General features: G+C 42.2%; 1 protein-coding gene across 6 annotated transcripts in view; it reads left to right on the top strand.

Annotated features, from left to right (window-relative positions):
* The window catches only part of acsl4a (acyl-CoA synthetase long chain family member 4a), an 88,003-nt gene that overhangs the window by 39,016 nt on the left and 25,935 nt on the right, over positions 1-23,052 (top strand). The window contains exons 1-5 of one of the 6 annotated variants that reach the window (XM_068047293.1): positions 227-330; positions 12,194-12,258; positions 13,823-14,059; positions 15,356-15,533; positions 19,730-19,839. In XM_068047293.1, coding sequence (XP_067903394.1) covers positions 13,832-14,059; positions 15,356-15,533; positions 19,730-19,839 — 516 coding nt within the window. In that variant the 5' untranslated portion in view covers positions 227-330; positions 12,194-12,258; positions 13,823-13,831. Of the gene's footprint in view, positions 1-226; positions 331-12,193; positions 12,259-13,459; positions 14,060-15,355; positions 15,534-19,729; positions 19,840-23,052 lie in introns of those variants that run through there. The other 5 variants (XM_068047290.1, XM_068047288.1, XM_068047294.1 and 2 more) reach the window with 5 other exon arrangements.

Genomic DNA, 23,052 nt, shown 5'->3' with positions numbered 1-23,052 from the left:
AAACACATACGTACAATTCATCTGACCTAATTGCTGGCTTGTTGCCATTCAGAAAGTCTGATGTAATATGTCTACTATTGAATGTTGAGGAAAAAATCTACAGTGACAAAATGTTCCAATCAGAATTCTGAATCACTTCCTGTTCAAACTTTCTTCCCTTTCACCTAGTACTAAATCGGGGGTGTGGGGGGTTGTTGAGTGCATCGCGTGTGTATATATAAAAAAAAGTCTTCTCTATCTCAACACTGCATTCCAGACCTTCACAGTTGGCTGAAAGCATTAGCTGGTAAGCTAAGGAGTTAGTTGGTGTATAACACTCGCATCCTGCTGGTAAGGTTAATTATTTTACTTTTTTTTGTGTGTGAATTTTTTTTTAAAAGAGTGTTTAATAGGTTTTGAGTGTGAAGTACTTCAAGGTAAAGTGTAGTGCTGTACAAAACAAACCTCGAGACCAATTCTGTTACTTAAAAAAAAAGTGTGCTTATTTTTCTGCTAAAATAATAATCTGCTGGAATCATTGCAGCTTGACGTGTATGATAGATTTTTGACTTGTTAACTTGGATTTTTGAAGCATAGTAATGTAATTATGTAAATTAGGTATTGGGACTCAGTAGCAGTCTAAGAACATCTTGATCCGTGATTCTTTGGAACGGTGCCTTGTAACAATGTGCAGCGATCTTGTGCCCATACAGAGATGCTGCTGAACGTATAAGCACTTTTAACTGTATGCCTGGTGTTTTGTTCAGCATGAGTGGAATAAGAAGTTATGCTTATGGTTATATTTGAACTCTACACAAAAGGGGAGTTGGGATTTGGGGGGGGGGGGGGGGGAAGTGAAATAGGTTAGTGTTTGACAGCTTTCTTCTTGCATCAGCCTAAATGTGGGGTCACTGGAAAGCGTTGAGAGTAGTGGATGGATGGGAGCGATTTACAAGTCAGATGAAGCCCTAAACTGCAAAAGTGAAGTGAAGATGATTTATGACCTGCTTCTGATTGCAGGGATTTGGTTTCAGTGACAAGGTCGCACACTAATCTTTTCTGAATGTTCTTTCATGTTGGGTTATGTTCTGTCCCTTGCTGCCTGTTGTATTCATGTCTATCATGTTGGTGGATTGTCTGATACCTTATCAACAATAGTCAATCTGAAGTTAGCTATCAAGAAATTCCTTGTTTGGTTCCTAGTTAAAAGTAATGCATTGACATTTAGAAAGAAGAGGAGGACATTCGACCCCTCATGTCTGTTCCATTCAGTTACACACTATACTTCGCCTCTGTCTTTTGATACTCGTGCACAACAAAAATCTATCTATCTTCATAATTTCAATTCACCCAGCGTACACAACCTTTTGGCAAGAGAGTTCCAGATTTCTGCTGCTCTTCATGTAAAAAGGTGCTTCCTGCTTTCACTCTTAAATGGCCTGGCTTGAATGTGCAGATCATGGCCCCTTGGTCTGGATTACCTTACCAGAAGAAATAGTTTCTTTTGTGTCTACCTGTCCAACCCCTTAATTGTTTTAAAATACTCCATTTGACATATTTGAAGGGGGGAAAAAATTAGAGCAATGGGGAATGAGAAGGTGCATTGGATTAATTGGAAAGCTGTACCAAAGAGGCAGCACGGGAATGGTGGGCTGACTGGCCTCCTGTGCTGTATCGTTCTCCGATCACCCTCAACCTTGTAAACTTGAGGGAACATAAGCCATGTTTATGAAAATTGTCTTCATAATTTGATCCTTTAAGCTCTAGGGAAACGTTCTGGTGAACCTGTATTGTACTGTCAAGGCCAAAATATCTGTCCTAGTAGTTGGTACACAAAACTGCACTCCAGATTGGGTCTGATCAAGGCTCCATACAACTGAAGCATCACTTATGTATTCCAGCCTCATTGAGGTGAAGGCCTATGTTCCATTAGCCATTCTGATTACTTTTGGTACCTGTGCTGTAGCTTGTGGTGATTTGTGTACTTGGGCACAAATCCCATTGCTGTTCCACAGCTCTCACCATTAAGAAAATATTCTGACTTTCTTTCTCCGATCCAAAGTGGATAGCCTTGCGCTTCCTCACATTGAACTCCCATCTGTCACAGTTTTGCCCACTCGCTTCGTCTGTCTATGACTGTTTGTAATTTCCTGCTCCCATCCACACAATAGCTGGAATTTTACGGCCCCCCAACAAGCGGGCTGGGGAGCAAAAAATTGAGTTGGGGGGTGGGGGGCAAGAAACTGCCTGCCCACTGCAGGCCAGTTAACTGCCACTTAAGGGCCTTCTCCTGCTGCAGCTACTGGTATTCTGCCCGCGGTGACTGGATGGCCAAGGTCCCCAAGAACCCCGCCTGGTAAAACCAGGCAGCTTGCTTGGGGGGGGGGGCGGCGGGCCCTCCTGATTGGGCACCCTGTGCCCCACAGAGGGCCCCCCAACACACAACATTTCCCCCTTCCCGCACTGGGGCCCGGCCGATTGTCCCCAGAGAGGCCCCAAAAACCCACCAGAGTTCAGGGGCTGACCTTCCTCTTGCTGCCAATGGCTGGGTGTAGTCCCAGCAGTGGCCACCACTCCCAGTGGCGCTGCTGGCCTACCGATTGGCTGGCAGCACCATTAGGCGGAACTTCCTGCCTCAAGGAGGTGGAAACTTCCTGCCTCAAGGGGCCTGGTAGAGGCGGGTTCGCCACGGCCTTCTTGGCCGGTGTGCAAAGCCTCCTGTCCAACGTAAAATACCTGCCAACATTCCCTCCTATTCTAAGTGCACTTGCTACAATCTGATTTCCATCAATGAGGTAGAGAGATTTTTGGTCTCGGGGAATTGAGCGATATTGGGATCAGCCATGATCATATTGAATGGCCGAGCAGACTCGAGGGGCCATATGGCCTATTCCTGCTCCTATTTCTTAATGTTCCTTAATCTTTTATTTCCTATTGTACTTATCCAAATTGCATGGTTTTTAAATCGTCATCAGTATTTATCAGATTTGTCTGATTCTCCTCCAGTTATTACTGTCTCTGTCTGCTGTAAGGCCATTCAGTTGCTTTTTTGTTTGTTTGAGACATAAACTTCATGTATGGAGAATGAGCTGTGATTCATTCCTATCCAGTTCCGATTTCCTAAACTACTCACAAAGTACATTTTTGTGATTTGGTCTCATTCGGGCCTCTTGATTTCAACAACAGGCTCACAGCTGTCTGGATTTTTTTTTAAAGAAAAGATAAGGGGGCACGATTGGGCACGTTCTACAGCCTGAAGATTCAGTACATTTTACTGGCAAATGAAGCTCAAAACCTGAACTTTCTGGTGCTGTCAAAAGCCAAATCCAGTGTGGAAAATATAACCTGAGAATTTTACTGACAAATAGAGGATAACATTTTCTTAGCTTCGGCTAAAAGACCAAGATATGCAAATGGGGAAACTGGAGTTTTAGCTGTCTGAGAAATATTAATGCATGATTTGTGGCTTGCAATGCATGGAATTTAACTGTCTGTTCAGGAGGGAGAGTGTACTGCCTTTTTGTGTGTGCAAGATTGTATCTTGACCTGGGGGTAGGGGGAGGAATCTGGAGACTTAAAGTTTTTTTTTGTCAGTTTTGCAAAAACAAAAAAGTCAATTCTTTAACGCACAAACCCAGAGGTGTGTCCAACCGCAAATGTATCCAGGCTCAGGCTGAAACCTGACAAGTAACATTTGAGCCAGGCCAGGACTGTCTCAAATGAGAGCATCTAACCACCTCCCCTTAGCATTCAGTGGCATCACCATCATTGGATACCCTACCATCACCATCCCGAGGGTCACTGTAGACCAGCCACATAAATGCCATGGCTATTAGAGCAGGTTGGAGGCTGGGTATTCTGTGTCAAATCGGCTCACGCTCTTGACTCTCCAAAGCCTCTTGGCCATTTACAAGGCACAAGTCAGGAGTGTGATGGAATACTCTGCACTTGCCACTTGCAGCTCCAACAACAATTAAGCTTGACATCATCCAGGACAAAGCAACCCACTTGATTGGCACCCCATTCACCTTAAACCTTCACCACTGGCGCAGTGTGTACCATCTAAAAGATGCACCGCAGCAACTTGCTAAGGCTCCTTCAACAGCACCTTCCAAACCCGCAGGCACATGGAAACTCCACCAGCTGCAAGTTCTCAAAGTACAAGGATCATCAGTGATGCACTTTGGGGGAAAAACAACATGGCAAACCAGTAAAACCTATAAGATCATAACCTCTGCCCCTTTCTTTTGGACAGCAACTGTTGGTGTTTCTGCGTTCCTATTTACACCTTCCTGACATTTTTTTTTGTTTCTTTACTTGTCCTATTACCATCTCCCTCCCTCCCCACTGTTAATCCCTTTTGTCATTTTATCTCTCCTGCCTTCCACCCTATCACAGACGTTTGTTTTTGTTCTCCTGTCATTCCCTGCCTGGCTTTAAAAACTTGTATCTTTAAGTACTACCAATGTTGACAAAGAGTCATGGACCTAAACATTATCTTGGTTTGTCTCTCCACAGATGCTGCCTGACCTCTTGAGTATTACCAGCATGTTTTTTTGTTTATTTGATTTCCAGCATTTACAGCATTTTGCTCTTGTATAATCCAAATGATACTATTTTGAGGTGTGGGGGATGGGTGCAAGAGCAGTGGGACAAGGGGTGTATATTCGCAAATCCTTTAAGGTGGTGGGGCAATTTGGGAAAGTGTATGGAATATTTGGCTTTGTAAATTAAAGCATTGAATACAAAAAAAGACCAGGCTAAATCTTTACAAATCGCCTGGTTAGGCATCAGCTGAAGTATTGTGTACAATTCTGGGCATCACACTTCAGGAAGGATGTCAAGGCCGAGAAAGTACAGCAGTTTACCAGGGATGAGGGGCTTCAGTTATGTGAGTGATTGGAGAAGTTAGGATTGTTCTCCCTCAAGCAGCAAAGGTTAAAGGGGAGAAAATTGACAAGTTTTGATTAGTTTATCCCTACTTAGTCTATTTCCTCTGAGTGTGTCCAAAACCAGAGGTCGTAGATTTAAAATAATTGGCACAAGGACTAGAGGGGAGATGAGAAGTGTTTTCACACAAGGGTTAGTGAGATCTGGAATTCACTAACTGAAATGGTGGTGGAATTAGATTCCATTGGAACTTTTTCAGAAAGCAATTGGACATGTACTTGAACAGGACTAATTTGCAGGATTATGGGGAAAAAGCTGAGGTGTGGGACTAAATTGGGCATCTCTTTTGAAAGAGCTAGCACAGACACAACATGCTGAATTCCGAATTCCACCCCCCCCCCCCACACACCTCCTTGAGTCCATGCCAAGTTGCACACTGTCCTGACTTTGATTAATATCGCTGGGTTAAAATCCTGGAGCTCCCTCCCTAACACCACATGGACTGCAGCAGTTCAAGATGGCAGCTCACCACCACCTTCTCAAGAAACTCTGGGCAATAAATGCTGGCCTTGTTAGTAATAGTGCACATCCTAAGAATTTGTTTTAAAGTTTGGAATAAATGATTGTAGTACTGACTGACTTTTTGTAAACAGGAGAAAACCAATGCAGATGACTGGCACAAATGCACCTTCACAGTTGGTGTCATGTATTTAGCAAAGTAGTGATTTGTAAAGTTGGCAAAGAATCTGCTTGACATTGTTCCCTCAAAAGTATTTTAAAGAAACAATACTCCAAAGCAGTAATATAGGAAGTTGATTTTGTAGATATCTAACTGTTGCTTAGGGATTGAACTGAAGCTTTGGAGTCAGTCATTTTGTAAATAGGAGATGTGAAAACATGAATGGAACCTGCAAGTGCAGATAAATTGGATCTTCAGCTGCTTGGCTATTGCTCCTCCCTGTAATCCTTTTGAATCCTTCTGAGCTCAGCAAATTCTCCAGATTCAAAACTGCTTTCTCTGCAATCCTGCAGCTTACACCAGTTAAATGTAAAGTCTGCTTGGATTTTGAATGGAAAGCACTACAGCTTCTGGCTCGAAGATGGAAGAATCTGAAAGTAAAATGAAGGCAGTTGTGAGAGTTTATCCAACATACTTATTTGATTAGAAACCTGCTTTTTGATTATGGTCAATGAAATGCTTAGTGATCCAAGTTAATCCTCTTGCGTTGTGCTTTGCATCTGTTTGCGGGTCGGTACAGGAATGAATCCTAGATTAGATCTTTATATTAGTATCACATAGAATCTTTGCCATCCAATGCATCCAACATCGTAAACTATTTGTTCGTCTCCATCCAGTCGGCAGCATAATAAATTCAATTTTCTTCAACAAAATAAAATTGAACAATATTAACGGAATGCTATCCACTACATGACAACTATATCTCAGTTGGCAGCGCTGTCACCTGAATCGGAAGGTATTTGGGACCAAACTCCACAACAGAACTTGAGTTTGTAATCCTTGGCTGGCAATTCATCATGTCACTGAAGGAATGCTACATTGTTGGTGCCATCTTTTGGTTGAGATGCTAAACAGAAGTCCAGGCTGTCATTTCAAGTGGATATAAAAGGTACCATGACACTATTTGGGAAAGAACAGGTGTTCTGGCCAACATACCAACCTCATCCAGCAGTACCAACAACAGATTCAGAGTTTATTCTTCATTGTTTGAAAGGGTCTTGTTTCCAATTGATATCAATGGCCTGGATTGAGAAACTCCATACCAATTGTCTAATTTTATCCATAATCAAACTGAGGAGCAGTGGAATTGATGTGGGCAGCTGAGAAATTGCAGTTTTCATGGAATCTAATTCCACCACCCTTTTCAGTTAGTGCATTCCAGATCTCGATAACCCTCTGTGAAACATTTTTTCTCATTTCCACTCTAGTTGTTTTGCCAATTATTTCAAATCTGTTTCATTTCAGATTTCCAGCATCTGCAGTATTTTGCTTCTATTTCAAATCTGACATCTGGTTCTAGACCCAGACAAAGCAGTTTCTCTTACTGTCAAAGCCCCTCATAATTTTCTCCCCTTCTCCTTCTTTGCTTGAAGGAGAACAATCCCAGCTTCTCCAATCTCTCCACATAACCCTGTCAAAAATATGAGTGGGCCAAACAAAAAGAAGCAAAATAGACAACATGCATACATCATGAATGGTGTTGAAATCACTAAGGGTGAGACTTGGGAGGCTCAGACTCAACACCCAATGAGTCAGACCAGTGGAGAGCAGAAATCAATGAAACTAATAGAATGTTGAATGAAATGTCATGCTCTAATCCGACCACAGCTAGAGTATGTGTCCTGTTCTGGTTAGCAGGGAGCCATTCAAGCACTGGAGACACAGAAGTCTGTTTCCTACATTACAACAGTGCCTACACCTCAAAAGGACTTAATTGACTAAGCGTTTTGGGACTTCGTGAGGTTGTGAAAGGCGCTACATAGATGTATGTCTTTTAGGCTGAGCCCCGGTTTCGAGGGTCTGGGTTAAGAGGAAAGATTACAGAGGCTTGGGCTTTATACCTGCAAAAGAGGCACCTGACAGGTCACTTTATAGGATGGTAGGGAAGAAGTTGTTCTGGCAAGCAGCAAGTTAAACTGTGGGAGGTGGAGAAAAGGATTCAAGCTAGTAAAAGGGAATTCTAAGACTGTTAAAAGGTGTTACTTCATGGAGTGGGGTGGAGGACTTTGATTTGTAAGTATCTTGTGATCTTGGGCTGTACCTATCCCAGCTTCCAACCAGATATTTATTTAGCTCATTTTCATTGTAGGAAAAGCCAAACCTAAATCAAGTTTGACCTCATTTGAGTATCTTTAAAGGAGTTGATTTGTTCTGTCCTGCTTCTAAATTCGACATAGTTGGATTGATATAGAGGACAGTTTGTCTTATAAACTTGTCCATATTAATAGATGCACTGGTAAAAGTTCAGCTTCTGCACACAAGCAGCACATATCACAGCCTGTGACATGCTGTCCATTAATGTTCTGTTTAGAGATACAGCACTGAAACAGGCCCTTTGGCCCACCGAGTCTGTGCCGACCATCAACCACCCATTTTATACTAATCTTACACTAATCCCATACTCCTACCACATCCCCACCTGTCCCTATATTTCCCTACCACCTACCTATACTAGGGGCAATTTATAATGGCCAATTAACCTATCAACCTGCAAGTCTTTGGCATGTGGGAGGAAACCGGAGCACCCGGAGAAAACCCACGCAGACACAGGGAGAACTTGCAAACTCCACACAGGCAGTACCCAGAATTGAACCCAGGTCGCTGGAGCTGTGAGGCTGCGGTGCTAACCACTGCGCCACTGTGCCTTCTATTTATAATTTAGAAAAATGACAACTTTAAAAAAAAAAGTTTAATGTAGGTCAAAATACCAGAAAGGCAGCTAGTTAAATTGAAGCGGAGGTACTGGATCATAACCTAATCCACATGTTCTCACCTGTACATGAATGTACCTGATAATGGGCAGTCAAGCCATCATAAACTCTGGTATGCCTACCATTCTGCTGATAGTCAACATTGCATATTGAAGAAACGAGTAAGTGGTTGTAATTGCCTTGATTTTATGTAAAAAGGTAGCATATGCACCCTGCAAATGAAGATGCAGGGACATCAGTGTTCCAGATGGCTCTTGAACATTAAAAGATTGCATCGTGTACCAAAGTTTTGAAATGTTCCAATTACATCGAGACCAGTGAGGTCATATACAACGCCACAGAGGAAAAAAAACCTACTTCGAAGAAAACCAAACAGGATGTGATCTTTTCAACAAGATTGAAATTAAATGTGAAGATAGCACATCTTTTGTAAGTCTTGGTGCTCCACAGTGTACATAAAATGTTGATGAAACCGTACTCTGTTGTGGACTGTTTGTTTTTTAAGTATTTATGCCATCACTAACTTGCTATGCCTTCTTGCTTGTGTGTACCGCTAAATAAATCTAATAGTTTTAATGTAAATGCAATGGTCCAACTGTGTGGCACTTGCCACCTTTTGGGAGTGAGCAGGAGAACTTGTCTGATGTCCTATGCGATCTCTGGTGCAATTGACTATAATTCAGAAGTAACTCTGGGCCCTGTAACATGCTATCCCACTTGCAGAAACTTTAATTCATAAACTCTCTGCTTGTGGAAGCTGTCTTTTTGCTGTAAGCACATTGTGACAAACCCTGAACCATACAGGGAGCTGTTCCGTGTGGGGCTGGGTAGTGTTGAGGTGTGACAGCAGACTTCCTTGCTGATGCTCTGTGACATGTTCCATGCATTTTCAATTTTGTATAAATCGGCTGGAGCTCCAGTAACCTTTTGCAAAGAATATAATTACAATAAAAACAGAAAATTCTGGAAATACTCAGCCGATCTGGCAGCATCTGTGGCAAGAGCAACAGTTAACATATCTGGTCTGTGACCTTTCGTCAGGACAACAAAATTGGATTTAGAAGGAGCATCAAAACACATCTGATTTAAGGCACAACTCCTGGTAAGTCTGAACTTGTGGAGTAATATAGGGACAGGATTATTATGTTACATAAAATACGTTGCATAATTCAGAGACTGAGGTGTTTGTTTCCCTAAGGCTATAAAAATCCATTTGCTGAGTGTAAACTGGGTGTGTTTATTGGCAGACTAATTACTCTTCAGCCAGGCGATCAGAATCTTGGCTTTATTTGTGGTGCTGTCAGTTAGAATCTGGTAGATATGTGGCTTGGGTATGTTCTGTTTCTGAGCAATGACTACTTGGAAACTTGTGTAGTAGGAAATGCGTGCATAAGGATTTAATTTTATGCCTGTTGTAATGAGACAATCTGTCTGTATCTTGTTTGTTGTGAGGACAAGTTGGAACCTGCTATCATTGCTTAGACTGCTCATGCCCCCATTTAACTATTGCAAAGTCCACTTGATCAAATGCAATATTTCACTCTGAAAGAGCAAAGAAGATGTAAATCTCAATTTTAAGAGTTTCCCTTTTCCCATTAACTTAAAATCTTATGGTTCAATTGGAATCATATTTCACCACTTGGTCTGGGATTGAAAGCCAGCCTAGACTTGAGTGAGGAATGTTTCCAGAGTGAGATTAGGAGTAGCTGCTATGGATCCACAGTGTGAAATGGCTGAAGGTTAATATACGTTGGTCTAAATTCAGTAATAAGGATGATTGGTTTACAGACTACGGCAGAAATATTTGAGGTTGTGGCAGTGGAGGCTTTACTGTGCATCTTTGTGATAATACTGGGTGCTGAAAGTGATTTCCCATTGGCCAGGATAGAAACTCCCACAAATTTAAGTTTCATTCTTCTATATTTCAAACTTATTTTTATTGTGTTTGTCTGCAATGTATGGATAAGGAGAAGGTTTGCATCCTAGTTGTGCAATGTATTGGTGCTGGTCACTTCATATCCCACATTCTCCACATACAAAGCTGTGAGCTGAAGCTCAGCATTTTTAAAGTAACATGAGGTGCTGTCAGCAGGATTTCAGTGAAGTGAAATTTCATACTGTTCAATTTATTTAAAAAAAATAGTGCAATTATAGTTTGCCCTTCTTAATGCAGATAGTCTGGAGAGTGCACTTTGAACTGTACAATACTAGGATGAAGTATGGTCAATGGTTGTGGTGGGGACAGTTTCACATGATTTAAGAGCCATAGTTGACAGCACAGAAGGGATTTCAACCCAATACATCCATACCAGCTCTTTTTATGCACATATATTCCGCATTCAGTACATTGATGGCCATTGCTTTGGGAAGCAAATGTGCTTAAAACTAAATGTGAAAATGCTGGCAATATACAAGAGGTCCGTTAGATAAGATAACAGATAAGGCAATGTTTTGGGTGTAACCCTTCATCAGAATTTAAAGCTATGTAAGCAGGTGGTTTCTAGGGTTTTAAAGATGAGAGTGGGAGGAACCAGGTACTCCTATAACAGAGGATTTAATGTGTTGAATGACCTGCCAGACTGCTTGGGGAAATCATTTTAGATTGTCTCAACGAGCTAACTTTTTAAACAATGAAAAGACTTTAAAAGAGCATGGCAGCATGCAAATAGCAATTTGGTAAATAAGCTCAGTGACAACATAACTGTGCACATGGTTTTGTTTCCCTCTTTCCTGAGATGTATCTCAATGCAGGTTCTCTGTCTTGTTGATTTCTGCTGAATGTATGGTTTGTTTTACAACTGCTAACTGTGTCATGGAGGCATTGATCAAACGCTTCACATTGGCTTTCTGAGGCAGGTGTTGCTTTTTCCTAAAAGTGGGCCTGGTAGACAGTGTCTGGCCATTCGATGCTCATGATATCCAAGCAATTTGTGATATTGGCTTTGAAAACAGCATCTTTACAAGACTACTTGTACTATTGAGAGTATTAACACATTTGGCAAATCCTGTCAGACCCAGTTGCTATAGCTGAGCAGCCTTTTTTTTAAAAAATGTCTTCCCTTGTTTGCAAGCCATGAGTCACCTTGCATATGACAAAATTCTGGCTGCTCGTCCCACTGCTTTTCCTCCATCTCTCAAAAAATCCTGAAGTTTTATTTCATGAACACTCTGCCTTGCCAGAACTGTTGGCCAATTCTCTTGGAGAAATCTGAAATCCTTCCACTTTTTCTGGATGGGCTTTCTATCTTTTTTTAAAATTCTTTCTGCCATCCCTGATATACTGACTGGCATCTAAATTTATCCTGGTGCCAACTGAAATAGTGCAGAATGAAAGAACTTGCTTTTATGTAATGCCTTTCAAATCCTCATGTTGTCCCAAAGCACTTCACGACCACCAAAGTCCTTTTGAAGTGCAGTCGTAGTTGTAACGTTGTCAAATGCAGCAACCAATTTGCACCTGCAAGGTCCCGCGAACAAGGTAACAGATCACATGATCTGTTTTTGGTGGTGTCAATTGAGGGGTCCGTATTGGCCCAGACAGTGAAAGAGCTCCTCTGCTCTTCGAATCGTGACATGCGATCTTTTACGTCTGCATAAGAAGGTAACTGGGGTCTCAGTTTAACATCTCATCTGAGATTGCAACTTTCAACTGTGAAATACTGAGGGTGTGTTTGACTGTCAACTTCGATAATGTACTGAAATCTTTGGAGTGAGGCTTCAGCCTGCAACTTTCTAGTTCAGAGGCAAGAGTGCTGTCACTGAGCCAATGCTGACACCTTTTTATTCAAAGGAAATGTATAGAGCAAAGCGTCCATAGTGAATAGTTTCTGTGCCTGTTAACATAAAATTCTTGTTTTGCTTCTGTTTTTGGCAGGTTGAAAGTCAAAAAGACAGGAATTCCAAAAATATCTGAGGTCTTACACGGAAGCTGGACGTGTTGTAAGTAGTCATTAGCTATCACTAAAGTGGCAAATGGAAATTGTGTCCAATGTTCTGTGCACCAGTGTATCTCATTTAAAGGGCAATTTTAACCATTTTGTGAGGTGAGCATGGATGATTTCCTACAATAAATATTTTGATTTAATATTGCAGAAGGAGCACTTGATTAAAGTGTAAGTTCAGTTCTGTTAAATAGTAGCAGCAAATTATTTGAAATGTCTGTAGGGGAAGTCATTTGTTGCACAGACCCATTCAAAAGGACTAACTTCGCTGCCTTTTGAGACTTGTAAAAGTTGCAATGACAAAGCAGCAACTAGGCACAACAGTATCGAATCGCTCTTCTCCTATGCATATTCCAGGAAGCACCTTGGCGATGTTTGAGATAAAGCTGCTGTGTAAATGGGAGTGATGGTGGTCCTGGTTTTGGCCTGGATTATTGCTACTTTCCAGGTACACCGAATAAAAGTTTTATCGTTTAAGAATTTCAAAGTATAGCCATGCAATTTTAAGAAGGTTGTGCTTTGCCTTTCTATTCTGTATACACATGGGGTTAAGTCATGAGTGGAAGTACCACCACACTGGCGTAATTAGATATTTATTTTGTTCCCTGTCTTTTGTCCACACTGCCCACTTTTTCTTTCTTGTCTACTAAACTCGAGGATAGCAGGATTACAATTGTTTTGCATGCTTATCGACCCGTAGTTGTGCTACTAGCATTGACATTACGGTTCAAGTGTTAAATTCGCTTTTAAGGAAAGATAACACTGAAAAAATAAAAGTTGTTTTTGGATGAGCAATCACTTCTATCCCTAGACTTCCCTCACCTGCAGTGTATGTAGTGTGAAGTGCAAAACTGATTGTGTGCAAATAAACGTGCCAAAGAAAAGCCACGGCCCAACAAAGCAGGCGATCTCAATTTGATTCGATATTTCAAGTGGCATGCAGCATTATTTCAAAAGTCAACGTGTGTCAAGTAACTGTCTTGTTTCAGCTGCATTCTTCTTGAACAGAGTGGTGATGGTATTTTCTAACATGCCATCAGCACTCGTTTCTTAACTGGTAGATTCACTGCATTAATGACTTTAATCTTTTCACTGCTAAATGTGTTGCTTTTAAGGCTAGTTAGTGTGCTCACCATGGTACTAACTTGTCCAATTTCTTTTTTTCTTCTGTTCCGCACTCGCAATTGTGACCTGACCAGTGTCTACTGTTGGCTTTTAAAACTTCAGGGTAGGCTTCCGCTGTACCTTCTTTTCTCTCTATCAATCTCGTCGCTCTCCGGCATTGCTTTAGTCATACTGCAACTTATCGCCAACTTCTGGGAACTGACCAAACTCACCAAGACACAAAAGCGTAGTCAGTTGAGAGGGCAAGAGAGGCGTCAAGCAGATCCTAGAAAGTATCTTGCCTCTGGGATTTCCACTATCTTAAAAGGGGGAAAAAATCCATAATGAGTCTTAAACAAGAAGTGCATTGCATTTTCTTGCTTCCTATCTACCTGTTGATGTGGCTTTACACAACCCTCACCTTTATCCCATGGTATTTCCTCTCTGACGCAAAGAAGAAAAAGGCTATGGCAAAACGAATAAAGGCCAAGGCCACGTCTGACAAACCAGGCAGCCCATTCCGTTCCATTGACCACTTTGACTCGCTTGCCAAAATGGACTTCCCTGGGCTGGACACGCTCGACAAGCTCTTTGAAGCAGCTGTGAAGAATTTTCCGAAACACAATTGTTTGGGCACAAGGGAGTTGTTGAGTGAAGAAAATGAGGTCCAGACTAATGGAAAAGTATTTAAAAAGGTAAGCAACTTATTGCACTGCTGATTATTTGTCAGTTACAAATGATGTAGGTAATATCCACAGGGGTGAGGGGAGGTAGTTTAGGTTGCTGCTGTGTGTGTGTCCAGTCTGCAATGTGACGTTGTGTGGCCGACTGCAGGTTCAGATCAAAGTGTCTGTGCAGCTCCATCTGTCTAGTGTCTTCTCACCATCCTCCACATATTACGTCAACTTCATTATCTGATCAGGTGTGGGTAGGGGGGGGGGGTGGTGGCTGTTAAAGAATCCACAAAAGACAGCTTCTGTCGAACCATTTGATATTGGTTTCATCCATGTTGACCCCACCCCACCTTCCTATATGGTAAAAGGTAACTGTCAGCACCTTTCCCCGGTCCCTAAAGGAAGTATAATGGTGCTTGCTCACACCATCCACCTCCATCTGAGGCTTAGTATGGGCAGTTCCTGAGCCAGTGTTGGTCAGGTTAACCATTGGGTCTCTAGCTGACATCAGGAAGATCCTGTACTTTCACCTTCCGGGGTTAAGGTGAGATGTTGGTCCATTTTTCTTTTCTGAGCATTCCCCCCCTGACCTCCCCCCACCCTCTACACAAGGATGTTTTTGCAGAGCATAGCTCTTCCCCAGCCTGTCATGTTGCAAGAGACCAGTACTGAGATGGAGAAAATAGCCAAGCAACACTTTAATTAGTGTCATTCATGAACTGTTGCAAAGTAGTTCTTATTTCCTGTTGCATCCTTTGTCCATTTTTCTTCTCTCTTCTCTCCCCACCTTTCCACCAAGGAAACTGAGGGAGCCTCCGCCTGGTCCTCACTGCTTCACTTTGGAAATTTTGTGACGATCTATTTCAAAGGCGAGGAAAAGGAAGAGGTTGTAATGCAGCTGATCCTGCAGATTTTTTCCCCTAAAAATATGCTTTATTTATAAAATTTGTAAAAGTACGTTACATAACAGCTGCTGATCGTGAGATGCTTAATCTGTGAGCATGTCAGGGAGAGGTTCTATATTAGGAACTTCCTTGCATTCTTAGAGTGTGCATAAAATGCCCTTCCATCATTGCAGCTATTTTTCACTACATGAATGAATCAGCTGTTTAAACCCAGAGTCCTTTTGCAATAACGTGGCCGTTTACTTGAAAATGAGATGCAGTGCTAAATTTGCCAAGCATTGCTGATATGGACTGCATAAATTCAAAAAGTGAGACCACTTTTTATACCTAACCCTGTGATAAGACATGGAGGATGTGTATGTTTGTTGGCATGCTCTTGATTGACAGCCAATGTACTTTGACTTACCTGCAGCTAATCCTGGGGGAATATAAATGGCTAAACTACGAGGAGGTCAATCAGCGTGTAAACCTCTTTGGCAGTGGCCTTTCTGCCTTGGGACTGAAGGCAAAGGATATGATTGGCATCTTCTGTGAAACCAGGGCTGAGTGGATGATTGCAGCACAAGCCTGCTTCAAGTACAATTTCCCACGTAAGTATTATACAGATTATCCTACAATATGAGAGGGAGATACGTTAATGGAATTGAACTGTTAGTGATAACCGTACTAACCAGGATGAGCCATGTGGCTGTGAAGAGGATTTTACACATGACAAAAAAACTATCTGATTTAGTACCAGATTTTCATAAATTGAAGCAAAAGGCACGTATTAGGTTTAAAAGTACACAAAATGTTCAGTGTTGAACTTAAAAGGGAAAGCGCCAAGGCTTATGGAAGCCCCGGTTCCAGATTGCTGGGATGCAAGTTCGTGGTTACAAACCTGCCCACACAGTGCTCTCTCTGAGCCGCACTGCTGTGGAAGGGCAGAGAACAGAAACAGGAAGTTCTTTACGACTGGAGGGCCTGTCACACTGGAACAGCATTTGCAGATCTGACCTGTATTTTGTGTTGGCATTGGAGGTGGCTTCAGAGCCAGTTAGGTAGGGGCAAGGGGGCAAAACTATTTGGATGAATCATCATCTCCCCAAAAAAGGAAATCTTAAATCTTTTCCTCCATTTATTTTTGTATGATTATTTAATGATGGATGAAGATTTGAGAGATCTTCAATGTAGATTATCAAACTTGTCATAACCTATTTTAAAGAAAGAACTTGCATTTGCCTTTTGTGACCTTGAAGTCCCAAAGTGCTTTGCAGTCCAAGAGTACTTTTCAAGTGAAGTCACTGTTTTATTAGGAAACATTGGTTGAAGGATAAATACTGAATTATGAATGTTTGAAGAGAAATTGAGGATATACAGAAGAGTAATCTGTAACTGCTGAGTAAATTGCTAAGGACATGGACTTGCAATATACTGCAACCCTGTATTAGCTTTCTCACGCTTGGACTCTAACATAATTCCAGTCATTAACGTATGTCATTTGTTCAGATTAATTCTTTTTCTCTCCAAACATTAATGTATTACAGTTAGGTTTTTTTTAAAAAGACAAACGTAACACTAAGACTTTTTCCATAAATGCATTTTTTCCATTGGATGTTGGTTAGAAGCCAAAGAATAGCTTTGACAGCACTGATTGCCCAAGAAGTCCTTCAGTAATGCTCGTCTTTCCTGATGAGACGATCAGTGGTGGAAATGAGTACGTGGTTTGTGTGCGTCTTTGGGTAAATCAAACCACATGTGGGTAGTGCACAATCATTTGCCAAGTGGGTCAGATGTCAACGGAACATGTAGCAATCATTCCTGCATCTTGGCCTCCACTACAAAAAGCACAACTTTTACCATTTCCACTATGGCGTCAGTAGAGGTTTTGGAGTGGCAGTGGCTATGCAGGGGTCTGTTTTAGTACCCTCTGATCCTCTAACTTCTGATTGTTTCCCAGCAATTGGTTTCTCCCCCTCTTCCAACCCCTATAAACACTGCATGTTTATGGCAGATAGATTAGGAGAAACCTGGGTTCTCTGCATTCCCTCACTGCACTCCTATCGCCTCCTGATACTTTCTATTGATCCTCGTGCATGGATAATCGTTTTTACATGGAATTAGATTAGAGGGCAAACGTCATCGCAAGATCACCTACAGTGCTCTACCCCTAACCGAGTTAAAGCCTTTGGGAGGGGCGAAAATTGTCAAAGCAGGAAAACATTTTGAGATTAATATTTGACATTTTAGGGTTTACTAAATATTTTTCAGCTTCTTAAGTTATCACTCTTTAACAAGAAATGTGATCTACGTGTTAGACTTGCCCATCCCTCAAATAATGACTCATTCAGACTGCTCATTTCCTTCCTCTGTTTGGTCAGTAACACAGGCAAACCTAGTCAATTTGAAGGTCTGAATGTTGGACCATCTTCTGCACAGTCATTCACATTGTTTTTTGTTTTGAATAACTTTGTTAAAACATCTGTGATGCTGGTAAGAACATGTCATCAAAAAAGCTGGACTTGTTGAATCAGAGCTCTGTGATTCAACCTGATGTTCCTTCTGTTACCCAAGTCTAGAGATACACTTCTGGTGATAGGGAAAAGAGAGACGAGTAATTTAGTCCAACAAATCAACTAGAAATGTTATTGATGGTTTTTTTAAAAATATAACTTTTCTGGGGTTGAGTTAAAACTTGGGTTTTCAGACCATTTCTCCTTTTTCCTCTTTCAACAAAAAAAACCCCATACTGAAATGACATGCAGTGCAATATTGCCCTCTTTTGGCAAGAAAATGTACAGCCATGAGCAAAAGTAACCAATAATGGGATTAAAATTAATCTCCCCCACTGACATATTGATTAAAGCCCAGAAAAGCACAGTTGTGATTTTGCAATCTCTGCTGAGATGGTTGGTCTTGGCTCTAATTGGCCTCAGATGCACTCAGGGACATCAGTGAGGGCAGAATCTAGCATTTCAGGTCTGTGACCTTTCATCAGAACAGCTTCATCAGTTCTGATGAAAGGTCACAGACCTGAAAGGTTAACTCTGCTTCTCTCTCCACAGATGCTGCCTGACCTCCTGAGTATTTCCAGCACTGTTTTTTATTTCAGATTTCCAGCATCTGCAATATTTTGCTTTTATATTAGGGCAGAATCTAGCTTGGCTTTCACATCTCTGCCTCTCTTTTTTTCCAACGTGACCACATCGTTCCAGAATTACTTGCATTACTCCACGTGTGGACTCCTACTTTACATTAGGACAGCATTACTTCTCTTGTACAACCTGTGCCTCTTTTTATAAATAACATCCATTGATAGTAGTCAGGCACTGACGCACGGTCTTGAGGCACCCCTATTTTCTAGAATTCCTAGATTTCTTTCTGGATCAGTTCCCTTAATCCTGCCTGTTCTAAGTACATGACTTTATGCACTTAAGGTTGAACTGGTATAATGTCCTTGGTCATAGTATACAATAGGATTGAGACGTGTGCAATAATTTGGCATTGATGCTTGTCTTTGGGCAATGGCTCAAACCACCTCTTTACCCTGTTTTGAAATGTATTGAGCATTTTCAACAGTGTTGTACAATTCAGTGTACTCATTGGCATCAATTAGTAATGATGAGATCCGACAATTTGGTTACTACTGAAATGAATGGCAATTCCTGTTTAGCATCCTTTTTCATTTCTGTTTAGACTAATTTAAATCACCAGAAATAAACAATGAATCTGGCCATTGCCTCAAGGAACAGATTGGAGCTCGTCGCTGTGCAAGAACTCAGTTGACCTCAGTAGTTATTCCTTCATGGTTTGAGCATGTTTTGAATTCCGTTCAGTTCACCCTTCCCTTGCTAAGTAATTCTTCTGAGCAAGTTATTTTCCATTACAATTTCTGCTCTGCCACTCCCATTCTCCCAGCACTCCAAAGTTAGGAGTATTGACAGATTTGGCATTTTATAAAGCACCTTTCACATCCCATAAGTACTTTTGGCAAGGAATCACATTAGCACCAATTTGCACACATTTAGATTCCACAAACAAGACACCAGGGAAATTATCAGTTAATCTGTTTTGATTGAACAATTATGTTCACCATAACGCCCTTGGCGGGCAGCCATAAAGACGGGGCTAAAATGTGGCGAGTCGAAGAGACTTAGTAGTTGGCAGGAAAAAAGACAGAGGCGCAAGGGGAGAGCCAACTGTGCAACAGCCCCGACAAACAAATTTCTCTGCAGCACCTGTGGAAGAGCCTGTCACTCCAGAATTGGCCTTTATAGCCACTCCAGGCGCTGCTTCACAAACCACTGACCACCTCCAGGCGCGTATCCATTGTCTCTCGAGATAAGGAGGCCAAAGAACACCTTTGATCATAGAGCTTAGCTGCTGCACTTCAGATAGTGTGACTAGATCTTTTTACATCTGAGGTAGTCCAGCTCTCGGCCTAATGTCGTCTCATCTGAAAGATGACACCTGCAACAATGCAACATTTGGCACTGAACCGAAGTGTCAATCTAGATCATGTGCTCAAGTGCTGAAGTGGGGTTGGACTGATGACCCTTTGAAATAATGCACCAAAATGCACTGAAAGAACTCAACATGCTGGATTTTTGTTTTTAACTTTTGTTTCTAAGACCATCATTTGGAGACTACTTGTTTTGCCTTTTTTATATATAATGTGAAACACCTGAATGTTGAATTTGATCCCTGTACATGCTGTGAATGTTGCATATATTTCAATGCACGTGTAGTTTGATCATTTTTTTTTCTCTTTTTTCCCCCCCCCCCCCCCCCCCCCCCCCTCCCCCAGTCGTAACACTTTACGCCACCCTTGGAGAAGATGCTGTAGCTTATGGGCTGAATGAATCTGAAGTAACACATCTCATCACTAGTGCGGAACTCCTTGACACAAAGTTGAAGGTGAGCTTTAAGGATTCAGCACAGCCCATTGCCCTTAATGAGGGCTTTTGTATGTACTGGGTCGTGAAAAACTTTGAATTAGGAATTCAGCATCTCAGTCCTTTTTTTTGGTGGGGTGGGGAGGTTAGGGGAGGGATGGAAATCCTTTCACAATGTTTCCCTCATGGCTTTCCTTCATATAGCCTTGCTTAAAAAAAGACTAACCTTTCAGCCTGCAATTATGCCTGAATGTTGGTATGAGGAACATGCTGAAACCTGCCTGTAAATGTTATCGTAGTCCAGCATCAATTAGAAAAATGTTTAAAATGAATATAAATCTATGTTTTTGATTCTATATTCAATTTTCAGATTTTTTTTTTTAAAAAGAACATGTTAATGAAGCATTCTAACTCTGAATTCAGAATTTGACTAACAGTTAATAAGTTTGACCACCGCACAGTCCTTGTGATGACCTAGTCCTGTATTCACATTGAGGATACCCACCATCATGTTCTGTGGCACTAGCACCATACGAAATGGGGTAGATTTCGAACAGATCTAGCAACTCAAAACCGGGCATCCATGAGGCACTGTGGGCCATCAGCAGCAGCAGAATTGTACTCAACCACAATCTGTAACCCCATGGCCTGGCATATCCCCCACTCTACTACTGCTATCAAACCGGGGGACCAGCCCTGGTTCAATGAAGAGGGCATGCCAGGGGCAGCACCAGGTATTTCTGAAAATCAGTTATCAGCCTGGTGAAGCTACAACACAGGACTACTTGCATTCCCAACAGTGGCAGCAGCATGCAATGGGCAGGGCTAAGCGATCCCACAACCAACGGATCAGATCTAGGCTCTGCAGTCCTGCCACATCCAGTAGTGAATGTTGGTGGACAATTAAATAACTGACAGGAGGAGACTCCACAATTATCCCCATCCTCAATGATAGGGGATCCCAGCATATCAGTGCAAAAGATAAGGCTGAAGCATTTGCATCCAATTTCAGCTGGAAGTGGAGAGTTGATGATCCATCTCCACTTCCTCCTGAGGTCCCCAGCATCACAGATGCCAGTCTTCAGCCAATCCGATTCATTCCACATGATATCAAGAAACGGTTGAAGGTACTGGATACTGCAAAGGCTATGGGCCCTGACAATATTCCGGCAATAGTACTGAAGACTTGTACTCCAAAACATATCAGCCCAAGTCTGGATGTTGCCCAGGTCTTGCTGCATCTGGACATGGGTTACTTCAGTATCTAAGTTGTCGCGCCACTGGCCAAGCTGTTCCAGCACAGCTGCAACACTGGCATCTACCTGGTAATGTGAAAAATTGCCCAGGTATGTCCTGTACACAAAAAGCAGGACAAATCCAACCCGGCCAATTACTGCCCCATCAGTCTACTCTCGATCATCAGCGAAGTGGTCATCGACAGTGCTATCAAGTGGCACTTGCTCAACAATAGCCTGCTCAGTGACGCTCAGTTTGGGTTCCGCCAGGGCCACTTGGCTTCTGACCTCATTACAGCCTTAGTCCAAACATGGGCAAAAGAGATGAGGTGAAAGTGACTGCCCTTGACATTATGGTAGCATTTGACTGATAATGGCATCAAGGGGCCCTAGAAAAACTGGAGTCAATGGGAATAGGGGGGAAAACTCTCTGCTGGTTGGAATCATACCTAGCACAAAGGAAGATGGTTGTGGTTGTTGGTCAATCATCTCAGTCCCAGGACATCACTGCAGGAGTTCTTCAGGGTAGTGTCCTATGCCCAACCATCTTCAGCTGCTTCATCAATGACTTTCCCTCCATCATAAGGTCAGAAGTGGGAATGTTCACTGATGATTGCACAATGTTCAGCACCATTCGTGACAACTCAGATACTGAAGCAACCCATGTCCAGATGCAGCAAGACCTGGGCAACATCCAGACTTGGGCTGATATGTGGCAAGTAACATTTGCGCCACACAAGTGCCAGGCAATGACCATCTCCATCAAGAGAGAGTCTAACCATCCCCCCCCCCACCACCCCCGGACATTCAGTGGCGTTACGATTGCTGAATCCCCCACTGTCAACATCCTGGGGGTTACCATTGACCAGAAACTGAACTGGACCAGGCATATAAATGTTGTGGCTACAAAAGCAGTTCAAAGGTTGGGAATTCTGCAGTGAGCAACTAACCTCCTGTCTCCCCAGTGCCTGTCCACCATCTGCAAGGCACAAGTCAGGAGTGTGGTGGAATACTCTCCACTTGCCTGGGCAAGTGCAACTTCAACAAAAGAATCTGAATACAATCCAGGCCAAAACTGCCCGCTTGATTGACACCCCATTCACCACCTTCAACATTCCGTCCCTGCACCACTGATGCACAGTGGCTGCAGTGTGTACCATATACAAGATGCACTGCAGCAACTCATCAAGGCTCCTTTAACAGCACCTTCCAAACCCGTGACCTCTGCTACCTAGAAGGACTAGGGCTGCAGATGCATGGGAGCACCACCCCCTGCAAGTTCCCCTCCACACACCATCCTGACCATATTGCCATTTCTTCACTGTCACTGGATCAAAATCCTGGAGCTCCCTTCCTAACAACAGCACTGTTGGTGTACCTACACCCCAAGGACTGCAGCGGTTCAAGAAGGCAGCTCACCACCACCTGCTCGAGGGCAATTGGGGATGGGTAACAAAAGCTGGCCTGGCCGGCGACTCCCACATCCCGCAAACAAAAAAAAAGAAAAAAAATGGTTTCCATTTTCAGTGGAATCAAGCGTGACACTCATCATTTGAATATCCTGGCAGTTACTTGCACGTTATATTTTAGTCTGCTTGCAAACTATTTCTCCCAGGCCAATCTGTGTTGAAATGAATTTTATAAGCAACGTTTGTTGTAAAGGTTTCAAAAGTACAAAAAAGTTGATTTGTGCTTTTTATACTTTTGCATAAATTTAAAATTCACGCAAAGTCATGATACAAAGTGTATTAGGGAGTTGAGAAATGATAAAGACTAAAAGGGAATTAGAGACAAGACTATAATATAAAAGGGAACAGAGGCTTTTACAAGCCTATAAAAAGCAAAAGAATCGTTCGATTGGATAAGATCACTTGGGGATGAAAGAGGAAGTCTCATGGTGGAGACATTGAAGTATTTTGCATTAGTTTTCTTCTACAAATGCTTGAAGTGAGAACATTGGTGTTGTAGAGATGGAGATGGAACAGTTGGTATATAACCAT

The sequence above is a fragment of the Heterodontus francisci genome, chromosome 15, assembly GCF_036365525.1.
Source record: "Heterodontus francisci isolate sHetFra1 chromosome 15, sHetFra1.hap1, whole genome shotgun sequence".
Lineage (NCBI taxonomy): Eukaryota > Metazoa > Chordata > Chondrichthyes > Heterodontiformes > Heterodontidae > Heterodontus > Heterodontus francisci.
The sequence above is the reverse complement of the archived record's forward strand: the minus strand, read 5'-3'. Positions and strand labels throughout refer to the sequence as shown.